Genomic DNA, 24,906 nt, shown 5'->3' on the forward strand with positions numbered 1-24,906 from the left:
CTGTACATTATTAAAAAGTTCAGATTCACCAAGTGTAAACAGAACAACATGAAGATAAGTAGAAAGGAACATATTTCCTTCCCAATTTAAATTTGTTTACCTTACAGCTGATTCCCATGAGCTCACATCCAGCTTAACCTGACTAAGAAGGATGTGATTAACATGCCTGTCAGAAGAAGATAAGGCTTCAGTATCTTTCCCAACTTCTCAAGGAAGAAAAGAGGTGAGCCTCTTCTCTTCAACCCCTCATCTCTGTGAGAACTCAGAATTGACTGAGGAAATCCCGAAGAAAGAAAATTAGAAAAGACAATTACCAAACAGACAAAATGGGAAAAAAAGCTGAGGTGAAGCTACTTATCACTTTAACCAAGCCTGGAACTCCAAAACAAGTTTAATTTTGAAACAGGGACACTTCATCCTGTTAGCTCAGCCCTTGTGACTGTATCAGAACATATCTTATTTGATAAACAGAAATATTTTGGTAGAAATATGAAATTTAAAACATTTTTAACACAACCCCTATCTGAAATAATGACTGACTAAATGATGCTGGCACTGATACAGAAAATAAAGGCAATTATATAATTTAATTTAGGAGTTATAGATGGAAGCTAAACCCTGAGAAGCTATCAGACTCATATCAGTGGAATTTGTCAAATGGTATGAAATAAATAAACATGGGGTCAGTCCGATGAAAAGAGAAGTGGATATGTACAGAAGTCTGCCCAAAGTGTCAAAATAGGGGCCTGGGTCATGAGAAAAATTCAGAAAATATCCTGCTCAGGCTGCTGGATAGTTTATCACCCTTGAACTTGGAGGTCTCCATCATTTTAAGATTCCCAGGGGTACTCTGATGCTCCAGCTTGAGCACATGGGTTTCTGAGGTCCAGAGCAATACCATAACAGGACTAAGCAAGTTCCCCAACAGGCATAAAGTCATTTGAACCAGAAAATTCTCAACTGAAACCTCAAACAACAGGCTAGGAAACAGCAAGATGTGACTTGCTGCTTTTCTGTGAGACTGCTTGTTAAAGCTGGTAGTTTTATTAAATCACAAGCTATTCAAAAATGTCTTTGTTATCTTGTTAAGTTGCAATTTACACAACAAGTTACAATTTACACACAAGAAAAGACTCTTTAAGTACATGACATTTGCTATAACTGCCTCATGCAAGCTATGAAATTAAAGCCAGGAGAGAGAACTGTGACCATCCAGAAAATCTACTGTTATTTTACCAGTGGGATGAAGGAGCAGAAAATGTCTAAAATGTCACAGAATGTCTGGCTCAGGAATCTATTTCCTCAGCTAGATACTTCCACATAAAAACTGTATGTACACTCAGGGCTTGGGAAAGCTTAATTATGCTTTCTTTCCCCTTTATATCCCAAGTGTGGCATGAGAGGATCCAAAATGCCTGATACTAAAACAAGAGCTGTACTGGGTTTGCATGGCCAGGCTTTGGTAGCAGGGGGGCTACAGGGGTAGTGGAAGCTGTTGTGTCACATCAGAGGTCACCACATTTGGTCACATTTTTGGAGACAGGCACACAACTGAACACACTGAAGGTCATGCAACAACAGACAAAGCTCATTGATGGACGCCCCCTTTTACTGGGGGTTCAAAATTCCTGTGCTTGAACAACCAACTGGTTGAGGTTCCAACACTGCCCAGCTCACTGGCCAAAGATATGTCTGCATTCAGGATTGGGACTGGCAGGGGTCCCCTGTTTGAGTTCAAATCCTACTTATCATTGTCTTATCTAGGGACTTGGTAATGGACAAATCCATTTCCCACACTTCTACTTTTTAATGAACTAAGCTAGCCAAATTAATTTCTGTTATGGCCAATTTTATCTGTGCAGCTTCAAACCAGCTGTAGCTGTTAGAGTAGCTCTGTGAGAAGCTGCTAGAAGCTTCCCCCATGACTGACAGAGCCCACATCAGACAGATCCAAGAAGGACCTGCTGCCAGTAAAGACCAAACCACCAGTGACAGTGCCAGCACCTCTAGCGTAATGTATTTAAAAAGGTGAAAAAAAATCTGCACAACTGCAGCTGGAAGAGAGGATGCAAATGTGTGAGAGGCACAGCTCTGCAGACACAGGGTCAGTGAAGGAGGAGGGGCAGGAGCTGCTCCAGGAGCCAGAGCAGAGATTCCCCTGCAGCCCCTGGTGCAGCCCTGGGTGAGGCAGCTGTGCCCCTGCAGGCCCTGCAGGCCCAGGGGGGAGCAGAGATCCACCTGCAGCCCCTGGAGGAGCCACAGCAGAGCAGGTGGATGTGCCTGAAGGAGGCTGTGACCCCATGGGAAGCCCGTGCTGGAGCAGGCTCCTGGCAGGACCCATAGACCAGGGATCCATGTTGGAACAGCCCACTCCTGAAGGACTGCAGTCTGTGGAAAGGATCCATGCTGGAGCAGCTCAAGAAGAACTGCAGAGAAGGACTTATGTTGGAGAGGTTCAAGGAATACTGTCTCCCAATACTGTCTCTCTTCTACTCTGATTTAGTTTCTAATAAATTAAACGCATTTCCCCAAGTCCTGTCTGCCCACAATGGTAATCAGTGAGTGATCTCTCCCTGCCCTTATCTCGACTCACAAGCCTTTTGTTACATTCTCTCTCCCAATCCAGCTGAGAAAGGGAGCAACAGGGTGGCTTTGGTGGACACCTGGTGTTCAGGCAGGATTAACCCACTATAAAAGTCAAAGCCTTTTTGGCAGCAAGACAACGTAGTAACAGAACGCTGTGAAAAATCCTTGAAATTGGATTGCACAAGTTAAGAAGTAAGTAAGAGAACTAATAAAGGTTGGTGTACATATTAGGACATTGTGATTAAGTCTCCATCAGCTCATTTGGGGTTTAAAAAGCCTGTTGGTTTGCTGTTGTTTAAAGTCTTGGTTTGTTTGGACACACACATGCAAGGAAGGCCCAAACTCCTGTGTCTCTCAGAAACAGCACTGTTTCATGACCTTATTTGCAGGTATTTTGCCCAGGACATCTTTAGCCACTGATAGAAGGTGAAAGAATATTTGAAAGTGAGATGGGAGGAAAACTCTCAGATGTATTTCAGGTAATTCTGGCTGGACAAAACTGGAAGCAGTGTGCCCACAAGAACCACCTACCCTCAGCCATACAATGATGTCAGATGAAGGATCAGCACAGAGTTGGCAGCTCCCTACTTATTTGAGTGTTACCAGGAGAGCCTTTTTATCTGAGGAAGCCAGTTTTACTTTAAGTCAAGAGTTTAGCAGCAAGAAAACACTTTAAATGTTGCTGGTGGAATGTGAAAACATTCAGGGCCTCCAAGGTAATGGAAAAGACATGGAAATCTATGCTGAAATTCTGGCTGCTGAGAAAATGGGTGAAAACAGTCAAGAAGTTTTCAAGCCACAGGAAAAAAATATCGCCTTGATATTTGAAGGATTTTGCAAATGATTTTCTAGATGAAATATATCAGGCTCAGTAGCACAGCGTTTTAAATAGAGCTGGTTTGTCTGTACAGTTCTGAACTGTTCTATTTGAAATACAGCACGGACAGAGCACAGCCCTGCCTTCCAGTGTGCAGTAAGCATTTGACTCATGATTCTCAATGTCCTTTAGAAACAGACCTTCTGTAAGAAATGCACATGCAGAACTACCTGTTCTGTTGCAGTGTCACAGAAAGGACACGAAGAGAATGAACGCTGTACCCTGCACTAGCACACCCTGAGTAACAGAGGTCTGGAATCTTAATTTCAATGACAGGCGACTGCAGAAAATGTTTTTTGAGCTTGGTTTTAGCCTAAGCATTAGGCTGTTAGCATTTGTCATGTATTTACTGGGATTTCTTCCAAAAAATCTCTATCAATTATATTTTCTTTCATCAGAAATTTTACTGGAAGTCTGCCTGCTCTAGGTTCATCTTCAATGGTGTATTTATTACATGAAATGGAAACAGTAGCTGAAATTTAGGAAATCAATTCAGAACTTCCAGTAACTGAAAAAACAATTAACATGATGAAAAATACTACTGGCAAATGAAACTGGAAGTTTAATCCTGATCTTCCCCATCCTGTCTTATTTTTTCATTAAAAAACACATTACTACCAAGTTTGCTGCTGCTGTGGAGCTGTGGGGAGTGGCTGATCCACCTGAAGGCTGTGCTGCCATTCAGCGGGACCTTGATAGGGGGGAGAGTTGGGCAGGGAGAAACTCAATGGGGTTCAAAAAGGGCAAGTGTAGGGTCCTGCTGGGGATGAATAACCCCAAGCACAGTCTGGGGTCCGACCTGCTGGAGAGCAGCTCTGCTGAGAGTTTTGGTGGGTGACAGGTTGCCCATAAGCCAGCAGTGTTCCTTGGCAGCCAGGGAGGGCCCGTGGGCTCCTGGGGTCCATTGGAAAGAGTTTGGCAGTTCTGGGTTCCTCAGTACAAGAAAAGCAAGGAGCTACTGGAGAGCATCCAGCAGAGGTCACAAAGATAATTAAAGGACTGGAGCATCTCTGTTGTGAGGACAGACTCTGGGGGCTGGGCCTGTTCAGTCTGGAGAAGAGAAGACTGAGAATGGGTCTCACCAATGCATATAAATATCTCAAAGCCAGTACCAAGAGGATGGTGCCAGACTCCTTTCAGTGGTGCCCAGTGACAGGACAAGGAGCAATGGCCATAAACTAGAACACAGGAAATGCTACCTCAACACATGGAAGAACCTGCCCAAGGAATTGGTGGAGGTTCCCTCTCTGGACACATTCAAACCCACCCGGATGTGGTCCTGTGCCACCTGCTCCAGGTGACCCTGCCTTGGCCAGGGGGGTTGGACTGGATGGTCTCCAGGTATTATTTTCAACCCTAAAAATTTTGTGATTCTATTAGATTATCTACACCTTACATTTATGCACAACCCAAGAATCAAACTACATACTAATAATGATAATGCCCTTGTATTTTTTAACTAGCTGTTCCAAAGCAAGTTATAAAGCAAAGCCATTGACTCTGCCTCTACAGTACAGCGCAGCATGATACTAAACCAGTTCAGGTATTACTTCTTCACTGTAATGTCAAGTACAGCTACCATACAGATCTGAGTTTGGAAGTAGTAAAATCATATGTGCAGTGGAAGAGCTCTGATTACTGGGTGCAGTGATGCCTGCAGGCCCAAAGATGCAGCTCTACACCACACTACTCTGCTTCTTGTTCTGTGGTTGACACTGGAAAAGATGGATTAGATCTATTCTAAACAAATAGCACAGACATAACTTCAACAGCTTTTCTTAGTGCAGTATCTTTTCAGGAACTGAAGTAGTTACAATCACAGCCATTATCACCAGAGCTCTGAAAAAACACCTAAGTGTAGAGAAGAACCACTGCCTTTTTGTTCACACAAAAGGCACACCAGCATACGGGAGCACACCAGATTTTTCTCTCTAATTCACTAGAAAACTTACAATTCAGTGACTTCTCACCGTCATAGACATTTCTCATAGGCACGTAACTTTGACTTTTTATACAAGACACTTAAAAATTGTGTAGCTTCATACCTGTGTTATAAACAGGAACCCAGTGGTAGAATTCGTTCTGGTAGGGAACTGTATCAAACTCACTGCACTGCATCTGACGGAAGGTTGGCAAGTCCTTGTGACAGGGGCTGATGTTACACATGCGATAGCGCTTCCTCTCTCCAGTGCAGTAGTCTCCTCCAAACTGGGGTCTAGAAAAGGAACATTGAGACTGGGACATGAGACCATGGGTAAAAAAAAAAGTTTTAAACCAATAATGTATTTCAGGCCCCACTAGCACAACAAGGTGAGTCTGAATCCTTGACAGGGTAGAGATACTCTTCACATCACATGTTTGAGTACTCAAACATGTCAGTATGAAGCACAGAGATTTAGACAACTCCTGTATCCCAAGAAAGTGCCTGGCTGAGCTCACAGCAAATTAACCTATCAAATGGACTGCTATGAATCCCACATTTTGCAGTGCACTTGACAGCTCTCTCTCTGAAAAGACAAATGATTTCTGGCATTAGTGACTTGTGAAAATGAGATGTGGAGTCTTCATGAACTCAGGTATGTAGTGGGGAATTCTGCCTTTCATGTTCCATACCTTGACAACTCATGTATGAAGCTCAAACAAAGCTGATGACTAGAAGGAAACACGAAAGGTGAGTCCTCAGGATCAGATTGCTAGAAACTGTTCTTACCTGATGTTTGACATTTATTTACTCATTGCAGTATCAATAAAGCAATATTTACACTATTTCTGCAAAGCCTGAATGTTAAGTATGCTTTTTTAAATTCATTTTGCATTGAAATAAGCTCTGTGGAGGGCAAGAAATAAAGAACAAGATGACTGTAAAAGATAAGCCAGCTGAATTTCACACAGGTATGCCTAACTGGGAAGAGAGGTGTCAGTATCTGTGACGTCTTGATGTGGCACCTGCTGATAACAGTCTCAAGAGAGTTTCAAGTTTCCAATGTCATAAGAACCTCAAAAATCTTAAACAAAAAATAGGGAAAGATAGTGCACTCAGCTTACTCTGGATTATCACACAGCCTCTCTGCACTTTGAACTCCTGCCCCACATGTCCTTGTGCAATGGGACCAGGACGACCAAACACCCCACTCGCCATGGACTGCTTCGGGAGTCTTCCCCACTGTAATGCACTCACCAGAGAAGCACCACTGAGGGGAGAAGAGAAAGCACAAAGAGCTTCAGATCATTATCACAGGGAAATTAGGAATTTTTTTAGTTTCTGTGAATTATTTTTTATTTCAGCTCATAAGAGTTGAACACTTAAGTGGAAATGTAAATGGAGATGTCACAGGATGACCCTCCTTCACACTCAACAATAACAGAGATACTCATGGCTCGTCTCTGCACTTTGGCAGGCAGCACAGCTTGCAAACAGTGTGGCTCAGAGTCACCTTGTTTTCTCCACACCGAGTGCCATCCGCAGCTGCATCCAGTTTGGAGCGGCAGGAGCCTTTCACTGAGCACCAGAGGGTCTGGCAAAGGTTCTGAAAAAGGAAGAAAACTGCAGCAGTGAGGCAGGGCATAACTCCTATGGCCAAGATTTTCAAAAGCCTCCCAGAGTTTTTTACAGCCACTTAAAAAGTCTTGTAAGCGTTGTATTTCCAGAGGGGTACGAGTTTTTCATAAGATAGGAACTACCAAGGGTCCAAATTTAGCTACTCATCATTACTGTGCAAAAGGGACTATTTGAAAAATTAAAAAATATTGTAAATACTATCAAGTGAATTCCCTGCACTATGTGACTTCAAATATTCTCCTAATTGGCTGCTCAGCTTCTAGAAAAACACAATGGCTTAACAAACTTTAGTCACTGCTGTTTGCAGATAAAGTTAACAGAAAATTGAACAATTTTCATTTGACGAGTACTAACCAATACCATCTTCAATTCTGCATTGCTGTCTGCCTGGAAACATACAGTGAAATCAAAGGTTACAGAAGCCAGGCAGGCAAATACAAACAAAATTATGTCTCCAACAATATTAACGGAGGTCCCAAAAGTAGATGAGGAAAAAGTGATCAGGCTTCTTAAAACATCAGCTTGGCAGATGGCAAGGAAATGATCAGGAAAAAAAAGCAGTCAGCTAGTTGGCAGAGAAAAAAGCATAGTGGGCTGGGAAGAGTAAAGGCTCTGGTTAGTGAATGTTTGCATTTTAAGTAACTCAGAAACTGGTGCCAGTTTAATGCAGTAGGTTGCCAATAAAGCACAGCATTCCAGATGCTGCTCCATGTGCAGTGGCTCCATAGAACAGACAGAAACTCCTGAGAGGCAACAAAGAAAGCAGGGCAAGAAACATTCCAGCTACCTTTTACCAAACCCACTTTGCTCAGCCAGAACTATTTTCCAGAAAAGGAGCACAGAGCTGGAGGACCATTTCTCCCTCTTCAGTTCACATGCACACCAGCTTTTTTTTGTTTGGCACGCAGGAGCCCTGCATGCTTGGAACTCCTGACTGATCAGGGCTTTGCATGAAACACCACTTCCAAAGCAGAGAAAGCAGGGCTCTCAGAGGGAATGCACACTGCCAACAGGAACAACAGAAGCAAAAGCCCAGGTCCTGACTCAGGCTGTTTGGATGCCATAGTCCAGTTCTGGAAAAGGGTACAGAGCTGGCAGCATCAACCTGTGAAGAAGAGATGGCTCCAAGTGCCATCAGAGAAAAGAGTTGATAAGAAGGATCCCACTAGCAGCTCCCACTGGGGTAGGCAAGCAACATACCAGATTTGGAAGTTAACATATAAACTGCACACTTCCAAAAATGCAGCCCCAATGAGCTAGCAGCAATGTTCATCCAAGTGGGAAATGCAGAGTTTGGCTGCCCATTTCTGATCTGCTTCTGTTTAAAATGGCTAAGCTTGGGCACAAGCTTTCAAAGAGTTCACTTTCATTTACTTCCTCCATTGTGTGCTTACCTTGATTTGTCAACAAGAACACCAGAAAAAAAGCTGATGGCATGGAACATCTCAAAGCACTCCAGCCCTCCAGCTGGGATACAATGCCGGGACCACTTGGGCATCATGGTTCACTGTTTCTGGGCAATGTACACAGGACAAACTTTGTTTTGCAATTCTCTGTTTATAGCTCAAGGGTAGCATTCCTTATGAAGGCCTTATGAAGCCATCATTGCCAGGTTTTTAAGGCAGAGCTACCCAAGTGTTCTGGCTGATGAATTTTCTCTCATTATCAAAGTCATCCTTTATTGAAACTCTTGTACACAGAATTTATTTTGTGGTTTTAGTGTATAAAGTGTATTTTGTGGTTTTAGTGTATAACGTGTACTCTTGCACCATGCCTCAGACAAGATCAGAGAAACTGGCACAAAGAAACACAGCTTTTCATTGGCAGTCACTTTTATTATTAGGTGCATCCATAGATTTCAAAGCCAAGAATTCACAAAGGAAATTCTTTAGCTTTGCAAGGATTTTTCCATATTTATCTCCATATCCTGTAAATGTTTTTCATCTCTAAGAATACTGAAACAACAGTAGAGGAGAAGTACTACAACATGAAAAAGAACAATATGACAGGATGCACTATGTACTGCATGCCTTTGGAGGTAACACACAGAAATTCATGACTCTGCTATGGACTCACTGCAAAGCAAGTAGGTTTTCTTTTCATCTGCAGTATGATATACACTTTCCACCCAATCTATGAGAATAGGGTCTGTGCCTTGAAGAAAGCTGAATCCAAAAAAAAACTCTGTTTCATGGAAGCCAATGGCATTTTTGGAGAAAAGGGCATTAAGATGAGTGTTCTGATATCCTACAGGCTGTTCTATAGAAAGCTATGGGTCTAGCTACAACTGGGAAAACTCCAGCATCTAATACATATTTAATGTTTCTTTGCCTTATTAGAGGAACTATATTTATATACTTCACAGGACAGTTTGCTGCCTAAGTGTTTCATGATAACCACTATCTGAATTATAAATACTAGTTTTTGCCTAGTGAACTCCAGGGCATCTTCAGCTAAATGCATATTGTTCTCTCAAAAAGGATCTGTGGATCAAATTCAGTCAGACATTAAAATGTACAAAAGCAGCTTGTCAGTGAGCAAGGCTAAGTAAATAGAGGAAAGGCAAAAAAGAGTCAGACCTCCTAGACGAAATGACAAAAAGACTGATGATTCAACATTCCAGGTTGACCCTACTGTTCCCAATTCCATCTCCTGCCAGTGCAACTACCAGCAAAATACAAGCCTTTCAGTAAAATGCAAAACGAGAGGATACCAATTAATTTTCTGACATATGTCCAGCTGTAAAATTGGTTAATCAGGAGATGCGAATGTAAAGGCCTAAGGTTCAAATTCAAGGAGAGACTGACTGAGCCAGTACTGCAAAATTACATCCTAATTTTCTATCTGTACCAACAGACAAATCACAGTAACTAAGGAAACTGTAACAGCAGGTAATGAAAGCAATCTTTCAGTACCTTCTTCAGATTCAGCAGTTGTAGTTCAACACTGGTAATCATGTTATCTATTAAGATTGAAAAGACTAATCAGAAATAATTTCTCTAAGAGAAGGGTAGATGGAGATGCACACAATTATCTGAATGGAATAAACAGTCAACATCAGCAGTGCCCAGTCCAGAGCTGTGTTCATACCAGCACTGCCAATAGCCAAAACACATCTGTGTTTGACAGGGCCAGTAGGCTGGGTGATGTCTCCAGCATTTACTGAACATTGCTGCTCAAAACACAGGAAAATTAGCGATCATTTAGCTAGGCTAGCACTTGGAAACATTGCTGCTGAGATGTTCTATGTATAAATATGCTGTGTTGGAGTGCATGAAATAGAAGCCTCTCTGAGTCCCTCAGAGAAAAAAAGAAATGCAGGGTTTGAATTAGAACCTCTAGAGAAGCTGAAATATATCAAGCCACACACATGAAGCAGAAGCTTAAGTTTTAATTTTAAGTAAGTAGAAATATATTTCAAGTGCCTTGAGAGACTGTGTTAGCTAGTAAAAGGCCCTAGAGCCTTGTTTAACTTAGGTCCAGGCATAACAAAAACATAGCAGAACATTGCTTGCTTTTCTAGAAAGAATAGATAGAACTACTCATGTAAACAGGTAAAATTATATACGTAGTTTTTGGGTAAGAAAACAGATAGTACCTTTTGCATAAATAGATAAAATCATGTACATAGATTTTGGGTAAGAACTCACACCACTTTCGCACATTAAAATTAAGCTCAGACTGGTGTACGAAAAATGTTTTAGAATCTTGCTTTTAGCTGATTGGATGATTTATGAACAAAATCCCTTGAATTGGGGTGAGAAAGAAGAAGGAAGAAGAAAAAAGTTGTGGGAGCTGCTGCTGTTGCTGCTGCTGTTTTTGCTCAAAACATCTTTGGCCAGAAAGCTTTTAGCATGGACTTTAACACTCTGAACTCCTTGCCTTCCAGACTGATGTACTCATGCAAAAAACAACGTCACTACAACCAGCAACTGCTCTTGTCTCTTTGAAGACCCAACACCCATGATAACCTCAACAATGCTGTAAAGACCCAAAGACCTCTGAACATTATTCTAGTACCATTATTCTAGTAAAATACCATACCACTGTATTTTAGCTAATACAACCTGTTACACTCTGCAGGGCTCCACAATCTTGTGAGGGTTGCTGTGACTACAATTCTCCCTTGTATCTCCTCACAATAATGCTTTGCTGTGCTGTGAGACAGACCTCAGGGCACTCTATGAATAATACCCTTCTGCATAAATATCTAATGTTCCATGCAAAAATATTGGTTTTTCAAAATAAATATTTTCCACAGGGACTGAAATATTCTTTTGTTTGTTAGATCATAAAGAGTATGAAAAATCAGGATGTATGGGAAGAGAACAGAACCCTAATTTCTTCAGAAAACTCTTCCTGGAACTGAAGATTTGTTCCCAGAATGATTTGATCAATTGAAAGCCACAAGATTGAAGAGTATTTTAAAACTGGACTTAAGTTGCATTAACAATTTACCTTAGAATCAGTGTTACGAGTCTAAAACCAAAACGACTCCACTGCAGAAGGACGGGCACTTAACCATAGATATGGTTGAGATACAGAAAAGATTTTGTGAAATACAATGCAAACAGCATAACAACTCACTTCCAGAATATGCATAATTAAGTGTGTTAGGCAATGCCTGCATTGAACTAGCCTGTGAGACTCTACACACACTGCTTTTGTAAATGAGGTGCACTGAATTCACTTCCATGCTGCTCAAGAATTTTGAATTCTTACTAGAAAAATGAAGAAAAACATTGAGCACTTACATCCACATCTTCACAGAATGTAGCATTGGAACCATACTGAAGCTGGCATTGGTGGTGCACATCATAAATCACTCCAGGAGCAATAACTGGGGACTTCAGAACTTCTTTTTGTGGGATGTCATCCAGACAGAATCCCCAACCACGACTAAAAGACAAAATTTCCATATTAAAAAACTCCCTACCACCACAGTTTTTTGATGCTTCTATACAGAATTTTAGTATCTATTTCTTAGGGGTAATTTTGATTGGCCCACGTAAATAATACTTCCAGATTCCAGCCAAGTTAGGCTGAAATGCTGCAAACAAAGTAGTTACTCTGTCTAGCAAGAGATGGTTTTAAAATGGCAAAATACAGCTTGTCAAAGAGAAAACACCATGAGCTCAGTATGGTATGCAGCGTGGCTTCAGAGAACCCCGTAGTCTGTGGTTAAAGTTGCACCACATTGCTGGTCTTAAAAAGAATGGATTTGAACAAGTCACTGAAGCCAAACATGTGGCACTGTGGCCAAAGGCAAAGTCTATGGAGCTCTGTCAGGGCCCTTGATGGAAAGGCTTCTTTCTCCTGGTAACTGCAAAAAGCTGCAGATTGCACCAAACCCGAGCCAATATGACAGGACTTGAGCTCACTTCCAGACTACAAGACAAACTGAGCTTTTCCCAAATAAGTGAGCAACAGGACAGTGGTATGTCCCCCATGGAAAATAACTCAAGCACTCTAAGACCTCCTACAATAATCAATGCAATAATGCAAAATATACTTTGAACTCCAGCACAGTTGTGCTCAATTTAGGTAAATGCTGCAACCTGACCACTCACTCTAGGAACCGTGTGATGTACTCCTTGCTGCACTGGGACCAGGTGAGGGGAGTGGGATCATACTGCAGCTGTCGGGACATGATATACGGGCGCTTTCCAGCAGGCTCACAATCGTTCTCCTTTCCATCGTGCTGAATTCCAAAACTGGAGGTAAAAAACAACATCTAATAATTCCAGCTGACTGGCTGTACCACAACACCTACCTAGAGGTTCCATTCCATGCTTAAAAAGACACGTTGCTTCCTCCCCTGCAGAGCTGTAGTTATCTGTTTGCTAAAAGAAAACGTACACACAGAACTAACGAACCAAAATCTATGAAAAATCTACACCTCCACAGGCTTTCAAACATGTCTGTTATGCACAACAATATTGCTCTGCACAAAATAAAGAACACAGTCACAGACTAGACTTCTGTACTTTTAAGGGAGTCCAAATACTAGTGCACCGTTGGGGCAGATATCAAAGTTTAAACCTAAAAGTTAGGTTACAGCTGTTAGAGCTGAGACTGCTCCCTAACTCTTGAACCCAAACTTGCACCACTTCAACTTTGAGGCTTTGTTACATTCTGTCTTAGACTCTCTCATAATAACGTCTCTAATGCTTTTTCCATTTCTAAAACTTTTGATAAATTGCACCAGAGATACTGTCTACAAAATTATTGAATGTTCTGAGAATTTTCTTCCAACCTCTCTTCCTTCATCCCATTTAATTTTCTCAATCCATGCAAACAGATCTCCACAGCAGGTTCTCCCCAGCATCTCTGACTTGATGAGAAATTCTTTTATTCAAGAGCTTGCAGAAGTCATAAACACAAAACTTTGGATAGTATTCAACTGAGTAAACACACATGCCCCTTCATCACCTCAGAGTGAGGATTATCTCATAATATAAGTGATAACATACATATATATTGATATATGAAGATGTTGACACCTACATTGCTAACATTTGGAGTGTGTAAGTCCTGAAAGCAGTGAGAGCTTACTCAGGTCATGATTCAGTCACGAAAAAGATAAAGTGTGTTCAAAATACTTAAGACTACGTTTCTCAAAAATGTAATCATATCATGACTCAAAAGTTCAGAAAGCAGAGCTAATTTCAGTCAAAACCAATTCCAGTAATGAGTCAGAAGCACAAATGCACGGATCTCCCCTTTCTGACGGGCTCTTTTCCACAAACAGGGTCTGTTGAATCCTAAAGCTACAAACATCTAGACAGACAGTGTGGGGAAGAGCGGACTTTTGGCATGCATCTAAGGTATGGGAGCATGTCTGTCTTCTTGTTTTTTGTTCATCTGTTCTTACAAACTTGTCCATACCTGAACTTCTCAACATGTGCACACTAGCCTGGCTTGAGGTCAACAGGATGACAACAAACCCTGCAGTATTCAACATTCCTTATGGAGACAGTCCTTAAGGAAAGGCCCTGCACCACTCCTGCAAGGGTAAGCACAGCAGTACTGAGCCCCACAGCCTCCAAAGGACACAGAGTCACCAGCCAGCCAGGACAGACAAGGAGAAGGACACAGATGGATCAGTCTGTGGGGAAGGAGTCTCCTCAGATCATTAGTGTGAATGAAAACAGCTTCCTGCCAGCAACAGGCTATGAGGACCAAGTGACTTAAACCCACAGCACCCAGACCCAATTGGAGTGATTTCATCATTATTTATTTATACAATTTCCTTTCTGGCAGTGGAGAGGTTGAATAAATAGTGGCCAATTAATGGTCGACAGGGTCATTACCATCATCATCATCATCATCATCATCATCATTATATCCTATGAGGAAATAGAGACTCCATCCTGATTAGTGGCGGGCACACAGTGAAATGAATGTCATTGTAGATAAAGCAACGAACACATGACTTAGCCAAGCAAGAGAGTCCGGTTGAAAAGTGCAGGCATTACAGTCAAACCAGAGTATCCATCAGAAAATGCTCTGCCCTGAGGAAAACAGCTAAGTCAAAACAGTTTCAAAAATCGTGTTTTTTTTCAAGTGAGTTAATAAACCATCTAACCAACCAAAACACCTCCAAAAATCTAAAATTCTGAGAAATTTAGTTCAAACAGAAATACCCAATCATTAAAAAAAATAACCTCATCTAAAACAAAATATCCAGGAACTTTATTTATCTTAGTCTAAGTGTATCCACAATAGCATTATTATACAGAAAATACCACTCACTAAGAAATGCCCTAGAAAGACTTTACAGGTTCATAAAAAAAAGGAAAAATATTAAATATAAGATTAATATATGTTTTTCTATATGAGTTTCACTATATGAGTAAAAATGTTTTCTAGCTAATCTGTGCTACTGAAACACCATGACATAGTGAGACAGGTTTGTTTTCTGTAAATGTTTTGGATTGCCCTGGAGATTATCTAATGTAATTGCATAGAAATCTAGGACGTTTGGAAAAATTAGCACAACTGAGTGATTCTACTTTGTACCTTAATTATTTCATTCTGATGTACTGAACAGTTGTATATGTGAAACATACATCAAAGGCTTAAGAATATTTTTTTTTGCCTTGAAACAAGTTTTGATTTTAATAATAAAAGGCATTAACTCACTTTTTGTTTTGTTTCTGCCTCACAATTTGAGTATTAACCTGCAAATAACAAATTCGACTCAGACAGTCTCCCCCTTCCCTGTCAACTGTACCTGTGTCCAAGTTCATGAGCGATAGTGAAAGCCAAGGGGAGGCCAGAGTCCTCATTGATGTTGCAGCTCCTGTGAGGCTGACACATGCCAGACAGGTGAGACAAGCCTAAGGTTTCACAGGGACGGTTCATGCCAGCACAAATGTCCTTTCTAGAATCACAGAAGAGATGCGCCATTTAAAGAGCTTAAAACCAACTGTGGAGCGTCACTGACACTGGGTAGAGCAAGCTTCCATCTTATATTGCGCTAATTTTCATCTTAGGTAAATCATAGTGCTAAGTCTTTTTACAAACATGTATGGAACAACCTGCACTTTTTCTACTACTATATTATACTGCTATAATTTGTAGCCAGTATTTATGTGGCTGTAGTGCCTAGATACATACACTCATTACCAACTCCCATAAACCAAAGTTTTAGAACCTCCATGTCTGGCAGTATTCTAAAGCACAGTTTACTACAGTCACCATAGCTCAGCTTCATTCAAGTGAATTGTCTGAGTGCTTTATATTTGGACAGTGAAATCTCACATCATTGTGAAACTTTATCTCACATTCTTATTTTCAGATTTTTGACCGAGAAAAGGTTGAGAAGGTGGGGAATGGTCAAAGGGTGCACCTGATGATCTGGAGTTCTCTTTCAACCTAAGATTCTGTGACTCTTTTTTACTGAGCCACTTGAGGGGTGTTTTAGGTTGGGTTTTTTGCCTGACAGACTTTAGCCAAGGCCTGGTTTTTTTAGACCATAGACTCAATCTTTTCTCTTTCAATTTTTACAGACCTGCAGAAGTCCCATTTCATGCAATGACTTAGCTCCCTGCATAACCTCAGACAACCTCACTTTCAAGTTTTCTGTTTCTCCCTTGCTTGGACATTAAAAATTATTTTGTGTCTCCTTAAATATGGAGATATTTAAAAATCATATGTTTTAAAGCTTAAAAATGAATGGCACCCTCTTTGCATAATACTTGTCCTTTCAGAGCTGCATCTGCACATTTCTTCAGGAGTTGTTCATCTGCATGCTACCTTGTTATATATTGTCTCAAAGGAGAATAGAGCAGTCACTGAGCACAAAATGAGATAGGATCAAGGGAGGAAAATGACCCGAGGTGTGGAAATTGCTCACCTCTTGGGACCCACAAATCTCTATTTTGTGACTAAGATGCATCTCTAACCTGTATGCACATGCAGCGTCATCAATATTTTGACCACGTTTCTGAGCTCTCTGCAGGATGAACTAAGTGATGGCTTGAGCCTATAAAGGAAATATCATCACCAAAGAAATGCAACTGAACAGCAGCCAGTCACTGCTGTCATACCTGGTAAGAAGGACAGCCACATCATGGTGTGTGGGGTTGACATCACTCTTGGGATTGACACTCTTCTGCCACTTGCAGAAGCTGGCTAATGTCTTATCAGCATGGTGCACTATCTTCAAGCCTTGCTAATGGGAAATGATGGAATATATTACTGTAAAGACCACACTGCACTGCAGTAACACTGCAGTGAAGTCAGCTGTGATGATAGGTAATCTAAATGTAATCGATTATGCTTTTGCCTAAAGTTGGAGCCATCATTAGGAGCAATGACACCTATTTATCTAACATTGAATATTAAGTTAAAATGCCGACATTCCTGTAATTGATGCAGCTAAAGGAAAAATTACAGAATGCAGAACTCTACATAAATTTTGATAAATGAGCTACAAAAGATCCAACACTAAACTGAAACTTTCAAACATTTTATATTCCCTTGAAATCAAATTTTCCTCTGAAGAGAAGATGAAGATTACTTATTGTGGGACTTTGTGATCAAATTTGTCAATGTTATGTGAACACTGTAATATTCAGACAATAATTATGCTTCTAACAGACTATTCATTTCACAATATTTTTCAATTCCAAAGAGAAACAATGCAGTCATAAATGTTTCTTCCTCAACTTATCATTATACGGTTTACATGCAAATTACTGAAAACCTTAAATAAAAAGTATGGAAAATTAATTAATCCAAAATTGAATTTTCTAATTTCTGGTATTGGACATTCACTTTATCTTGCCTCAGTTTGCTTTGTTTTTAACAAGCATCAAAGTATGGGATTAAGTGTTACCAGACAGTAATTTCTGGGGAACCTAAAACCAAATTTTGAAGTGTATTTAACACTGTTACTTCCAACATTGACATTCCTCAACAGGAATCCACATTTTTTATCCAAACAGACAAAGAAGTTTAGCAAATGCAGTTAATTGGAGGTCATCATGGGTCTCGGGTCCTGACTGTCCTGTTTAGGTGGAACCTCAAGTTTTTGTCCGACTTATGCTGAGAGCTATAAGGACAGACTCTATCCCAACAAATATTTTTGAAGAAACATCCATGAGGTTTGGTTTACTGCCTTTAATAGCACTGGGACCATCTGGCTTGTGGTTATAAATTCTAACCAACTGAGAAAATCCCCTTAAGCTGTACCTCTGGTCAGAGCTAGCTCTATCGTGCATTGCATTTAAAAAATAACCATAAAATCATGACAATCAGCATGTATTCAAGCATATAGTAACATATTTGTGAGACAGACACATTGGAAACTATCAATATAAAGCTAGTTACAGCAATTAACATCTACTTGTCCTAATTTTTCTTTGTTTCAAGAGATTTAAAAAAGAAAAATAAGTGTTTGAGCACAATAAGAGTTTTACCTCTTCAGAGATCTGCAAATACCATAGCGTTACACTTCATAATACATTTTAGGCAATGCTAGGTAATTAAATCCTGAATGTTGATGTGTAGTTTCTGTTTCTTATCTGGTCTTCTTTGGCATCCCATGTTCTTCTGACACTTGGGAGATTTCATTTCCCCATTCTTAAACTGATTGTTATAATTACAGTTTCCTATGCAATTTTATGCAGAAATACCTGAAGTAATCAGTTAAAATACTTTGCTATCCAGGGCACCATTTCTCCTAAAACCAGACATGTTGTAGGTTTTAACAGAGTAAATTTAAAACATTATTTTAAGCAAATATAATTACAGCTCAATGCATTGAACACAGAAGTTTTTTAAGAGATATTTTGAGGTAAATAAAAACCTTACCTCCACCTCCTCAAAGAGGATGAGCCTCACCAGCACAATGTGAATTGCATTGCCAATGCTTGGATCGTGGAACAACCCTGTGACCTGTACCAGAGCCAGGAGACATGAGATTAACTGATTCCTCTACAGTAGAACACAACTTCAGAGAGAAAATTCATTTACTTCTAACATACTGTTGATCTGGGGATTGGTTTGCTTTTTAAATTCTCAAATCATTGAAAGTTTACTGAAATCCAAAAATGTGACAACTACTGCAAAGGCTAACTCTGCCTAATGAATGATGATACAGCCTTTGGCTAAAGCTACTAAGCTAAAGAGCAAAGGCCCAAACAAGATTGAAAAGATTCAAAAATATCTGAGTTCATAAAAAATACTAGCAGAAAGGAACACAACATCTACAGTCACACAACACTGACGGAAAGGTACATTCAGGGTACAAATAAACCAGCATATCAAATTTTCCTGTTTTAAATAAACAGGATCCTCTCACAAAAAAGCAAATTTAGTCAGTACTAGGCAAAGAGAAATTATTTGAATAATGGCTATTCTTGTATTCCCAGAGTACAGGAGAGGATGATAAGTATAAAAGCAAAGATAACAACTCCATTCAAAAAAGACTCCACATAAAAAGGAACAAGAACTGAACTCTGCAAAAATGTGACCCAATTGTTATAAACATCAGCAAAATGTTGAATTAGGCAGGAGGAAAAGGAATCAGAGCAGAAGATAATCACAATGTATCTATACATATCTATGTGTGACCTATGCCATCTATCACAGGAAATACGGATGAACAAAATGGATTGCCTTTGGGTCAAAACTCTTATGGAGAAGATCACTAAAGGAGAAATACCAAAATGAAGTAGAAATTGTGTTTACAGAGGTCTGATTTGGATATGGATCTTTTTCAAGGTACTCTACTGAAAATTGAAACATTTTAAATAACCCTAATATCTAAGGTCAGACTGTCGAGTCTTGTTTGTTCCTGAACCTGATAATGACTGGGTTTTATTCCAGGGACTTTTCCCTGTGTGGACAAAACCTCACGTGCTCGAACAACCTTTGCACCTGTTTATTCAGGCTCATTGCCTCAGCAGCAAGTTGGGGCACAGCTGGGAACATACAGTATAAACTCACAGGAAAGATCAGTCACCATGGCTAGAATTACACTCTCATTACCTCCACAAATATTGCACATTTCCATGATAACCAGACAGAACACATCCTCAATGAACTCTCAAGCTCAATATCTACCATGATACACATAATATTGATAACAGGTATTAATAACAGAAGGCATATCTATGGGCAGATGCTATGGCTTTTCCCAGGACCAGTTCTATTTTGATACTTGCCACAAAGGAAAGCATTTGAAGTTCAACTTTTCTTTATTCCAATGTGAGCTTTGTACTCCAAGAAGGACACTTCTCTGGAAAAAAAGCTGTATTGGCTTCAACTGGGACAGTTAACTTGCTTCATAATAGCTCATATATTGCTGTTTGGATTTGTGACCAAAACAGTTAATAAGCTGGTTAAAAAAAGCTAAGTTTGCAAAGTTACTACAATTTCCAGCAGGTTCCCTGTGTACCTTTCTCATCCACAAATATATGAAAGAATTTATATACTTAAAACCTGTAGAATTTATCTCTGCCACAGTGAAAAATCTGAAATCACCACTGAGCAACAGGTTCCAAGGGAGACACAGAAATTCAGTGGAAAGAAAGCTAGTGTAGAATTTACAGCTATGAGACTTATCTCGCATAAATCCAGAGAAAAATTGTGCCTACACAAAATACAAAGTAAAAAACTACTTAAAAATACAGAGTTTCAATTCATATATATTAATGATACTACACTTTTTTCCATGAGCAACACTGCAGACCTGTTAGAAGATCAGCAGCTTTATCAAATTCAGGTTTGCTTCATTCGCCTACCCACAAACCCCAAAACATTGTACATACCATATTCATTATGGTGAGGATATATGACTCCACATGGTCACTCCCATGATATTCAACCATTTTGCTGTCTGCCACCACAAGTGTCTCCACCCATCGCTCCTTGCTGACAGAGCGCCGGGAAACCCTCCTGGCAGCTGCGTGGTTTTGTTCCCATCTCTCCCTCCGATGCTGCTGCTGTTTGAAAAAGCTGTGGGTATCTGGAAGAGTAAAAAGCAATGCTGTCTTGAAAATATTTTCAAGCTTGAACTGTATGGTTGTAAAACTTGCAGGATGATATTAGCTGGAAGTTACTTTTCTGGCTGCCACCCACCTGACCCACTGCAGAGGAAACTCCAAAGGCACACCAGACTACCAAGGGGGCTGTCCAGTGAAATTCTGAATTTCCTGAGACAGATTAAACATGCAGCAAAAAGTCACTCCACTCAAACACAAGGGATTAACACTGTGAGACAGAGCCAAGCTAAAAAAAAATTGAATTGGGGATGCCCTTTTCAAGGAGTTTCTCTCCTGTGGTTTGATCTATCCTCTCCAAAGACACCAGCTGATAGTTTAAGATAAGGGATATGCGTTCTTCACAGGAGCTCATTTTCCCATTAGAATGGCACATTAAGTCCAATACATTCTTGGCACATCCAAGAATGCCTTGTTCTGTGCATGGAAAATATCTGAGACAAGTGGGGACATTAGACCAGCAGGTGTCATCTAAATACCAGCAGGGCAGCCACGGCATCCCTGCCTGCTGCCATCCTGCCCGATGACAGGACAGACACTGCTTCCACTGTAATGTTGGGATCTGTGCATCTAATGCTTTTCAGGAAGAAGTCTCTGCTCTGTGGTTGCTAGCAACCTTGCACTGTGTTCAGTGGGGCCAATGCCTCTCCACTCACTCTAGCTTTGAACGCCAGCTGTCCATGTTACCAGGGAAATACTAGCAATTTAAATAATGCAGGGTCTAAAAACCAAATGAGATGCCAGTTTTACAGCAACTGCTGGCATTTTTCCAACCCATGCCCCTGAGAAATGCTTCTACAGTGGTGGGATTTCCTGAGTCTTACAAAGGATCAGGAGCACTTGTTTCTGTTACATGTATTGCAGTAGTCCCTTGTCATCTCACTCATGAAAGATGTCCTAATTCCAGATGGGGCACATCCACAGGCCAGAAAGGCAGCTCCAAGTGCTTACAGCCTTTCCAGCATCACCTCCATTGTCTGGTTTGGCTGTCTGTCTCTGTCCGGACACAGGTAGAGTGGTTCTGGGGCGGCCCATGCTTCAAAGGATGAGTCTGGACTCTTCAGTTTCTTGGTCTTCAGATTGTTTATTATTTTTTTTTCTACAGAATTTTCTTTCTGCCTAACAGAGGTCTGACCTGCAAGGCAGCCAAGGGCACTCTGACCACCCATGGGGCGGTCGTGTCTTTTTGTACTAAAAACTACGTATATCATATTTACCTTTATTTCTTAATACTTTTCACTCATATCAGCAAGTGCACTTTCAGCATGAACCAATCTCTTAAGTGCCAACATCACTACAGAAAATGGATGACAAGAAGAAGAAAGAAGGACGAGACACGCCCTGATCCCTCCATCTTGTCTCCATAACCCCCGTGTACCAAAAACTCTAAAATTTATATTTCACCCTGTAATTATATCTTTTTTGCACCCTTCACTCTCAAGTGACTTTCACGTCCTCAAACAGGTGTCACCTCTTTAGAAGGATCAAAATCAAGCTCCCAGACGCTCCTGGCAACATTCTAGGATTTCCAAGTCCCCCAAGGGTTCTCCCGGTAACTCTGGACATCCAGAGTTATGTGCTGAGCTCCCACACTCCATGACTGTGGGGCAGGGGACAGTTATCCAACATCACCTCCGTGTCCAGTTCCCAGTGCTGAGGAGCAGCTACCCAGACACTCTGCCCTTGAAGAACGGATGACCTGGCAGCTGGGTCCCTTCACACCAGCTACACCTTCTTCATGAATGAGCTGTTTGCCTTTTAGATCCAAGTGCAGACAGAACAATCATGGCATTTTGTGCACCTAACAAAATGCAGCACCACCGGATGTGTGTATCTCTTGGTGTAAAAGATGATTTATATATTCAGGTTTTCAGAAAAGTGTTCTCTGACGTAAGCCTGAAAGATGCCTCAATCCTGATAACACATAATGTGCACAATTGAAATACGCCACCTTAATAAACAAAATAACACCAACCACATTTAGAACTGAGCCACTGTGCACAAGTGTCCTGTACACGACAGCAGTGAGCTATCACTGCTATAACCTGCACCCTAACCCCACTAACCCCCACTGCAGCACCACTCCAGCTGTCTCCCTCAATCTCTGTTCAGTTACAGCAATCATCTCCCCAATGAGGGGCTATTTATGAGCTGGTATTCATTAACCTCCCTTGCACATTTGCCCAGTTTTCAGCATTCTTATTTCTATGAAGCACAGTCCTCATTATCTACATTTTTAAGGGTTTTGTGCTGAGAAAAACCTTCCCCACAGCTATCTGAACAAAAAACTCCATTCAAACTGCTGGTTAAGTGCTTTGTTTATGGCCAAATAAAACCTCAGGCCAGCTATTAGGTTTTCTGTTTACAGCTAGCAAAAAGTATTGCTAATTGTCTGGGCAGCTGATAGCAATGAAGGTAAAAATGTTTAAAGTCATAGAGACTGCAGTGGTGAACGACCCTCAGAGTTTGGAGTCCTGGTTAAGCATGAGGCTCTGTATTGTATGAAAATCTGAGAAGAGGTAAAAATGGATGCCAGATAGTCAGAGGATTCTGCAGAAAGAACTCTCCTCAGTGATGGACAACCTCCTGTGCAGGGTATGTCACCTGGGTAGGTGACATCTAAGGACTGGATCCCCACTGCGTGACATCTCCTGGCAGCTTTTTTAGTTAGACAAAGCAGAGGATAACCTCTTGAGCCACACTAAAATACAGGCAGCTACAAAGTACAGTTGTACTTCTGCCTTTATGTCTCTCCAAATTTTGACTGTCTCTTTTAACCATCCAGCTGTGAATTTAAATAACCTTACCTTCAATGAGTAAAGTGTTACAAGTGATTTCAGATTTACTGAGAAATCACAGGCACTCTGTTGTCCAGGCATGGAAGTCTTGACTGGGAGCCCACCAGTTCAGGATTATCCAAGAAGCGAGGAATGGCCTGAGACTAGGAACAGTGCTGCCTGGGGAAAACTTCTTTTCCATCGTAACAGCTGAGCACAGCTCATTCCACAAGAAACAGAAGAGAGAAAGGGGGTACTCCTACCCTGAGAGTTTCCATGGATTTCTGAAGAAGAGGTATAACACAGATAGGAATAGTGCTGGAGTCCTTAGGAACAGAAAAGGAATGTAGTGCTGAGAGTGTAGCCAGGACAGTCTAAGATTAAACAAAAACAAGGCTGGTAAGAGATTCAGGTAACAAACTACATGAAATTCAAGCAGCAACACTCAGAAGTTTCTAGCTGTTGTGGGAGATAAACTTTCATTAGAAAAACTGATTCAGCCCAACAAGTAACATACCATGTCCCAACATGGATATGTGATATCCAGATATTTGACTGCATAATCAGAAGCAATGGCGTAGATTACAACATTTCATCAGCTTCTAGATAGAAATGGCTGATAAACTTCAGCAAAATGGTTGCGTTTTAAGATCAAATTCCAAATTATTTTTAGTGAAAATAATAACATCTCTTGAAGCCACCCTACAAATCCTACTTGACTAACAACAACATAAAAGGCCCTTAACTTTCAGCTACTAGGAAAGATTTTGAGTTATCTGTAAGATTCACCCATATAAGAAAAAAAGCAGTATTGCACAAGCTTCTTCAGGACAGTTTAAAGCTGCATGGTTTGTGTATATGAAAAAAAGCTCTACCCTCTAACAAATCAATTTAATTTTTCATCAGGTGACAACATTCTTTGCCAGTCCTTTGTAAGAAAGGACCTTTCTAATTGTTAACTATAGATGATCTCACTTTAAAAACCTCCACGTAAGTTCTTCTTCACTTAGAATAACTCATCCATTCAAAATGAGCTTGATTGTTAAGCAGTTAATTTCTGCTTGCCTTCCACCACTCCAAACTCCCTAAAAGAGCAAACATGATTCACCTCACTTAAAAGCTTTCTCTGAGATTTCCACAAAACAAGCTTTTTCCTACTTTTGTTTCCTGCTGGTGCTGCTCAAGGAGAAATGCAGCATACAGTGCAACACAAGGGGACCTCCAGGTGCTAACTACACATTGCCAGCCTTCAACATCTTTGGAGGTACACAGAGCTTTGCAGAAGCAAGGGGAAAATGTCTGGAAGTTCCCAGAAGAGGAGAATTACTGAGTTGTAGAGAAGAACTCTCCAAGTGAAGACCGTCAAACAAAATGTAGTAGCTTTGATTTGTGTCTTCACTTTCTACTCTCAGTTCCCTTCCCTTTGCACAAGAGCTCTGTCATTTTTGCCACTCTTATACTGTTCACAGTCAAAATACTACAACCCCGGAGAGGAGGTGTGAATGATGCTAGATGAATAAATTCCACACTGTACATAACTTGCTACATTATGACTCTTCCAAAACCCTTCACTTTCTTCTAAGACATGACTTT

General features: G+C 40.7%; 1 protein-coding gene across 1 annotated transcript in view; it reads right to left on the minus strand.

Annotated features, from left to right (window-relative positions):
- The window catches only part of ADAMTS12 (ADAM metallopeptidase with thrombospondin type 1 motif 12), a 141,536-nt gene that overhangs the window by 46,983 nt on the left and 69,647 nt on the right, over window positions 1-24,906 (minus strand). The window contains exons 4-12 of the mRNA XM_066569259.1: window positions 20,306-20,502; window positions 18,345-18,428; window positions 16,577-16,701; window positions 15,259-15,408; window positions 12,593-12,736; window positions 11,777-11,921; window positions 6,898-6,990; window positions 6,509-6,654; window positions 5,509-5,678 (exon numbers count right to left, since the gene is read on the minus strand). Of these exons, the coding sequence (XP_066425356.1) occupies window positions 5,509-5,678; window positions 6,509-6,654; window positions 6,898-6,990; window positions 11,777-11,921; window positions 12,593-12,736; window positions 15,259-15,408; window positions 16,577-16,701; window positions 18,345-18,428; window positions 20,306-20,502 (1,254 nt within the window). The remainder of the gene's footprint in view (window positions 1-5,508; window positions 5,679-6,508; window positions 6,655-6,897; window positions 6,991-11,776; window positions 11,922-12,592; window positions 12,737-15,258; window positions 15,409-16,576; window positions 16,702-18,344; window positions 18,429-20,305; window positions 20,503-24,906) is intronic.

The sequence above is a fragment of the Molothrus aeneus genome, chromosome Z (genome assembly GCF_037042795.1).
Source record: "Molothrus aeneus isolate 106 chromosome Z, BPBGC_Maene_1.0, whole genome shotgun sequence".
Classification (NCBI taxonomy): domain Eukaryota; kingdom Metazoa; phylum Chordata; class Aves; order Passeriformes; family Icteridae; genus Molothrus; species Molothrus aeneus.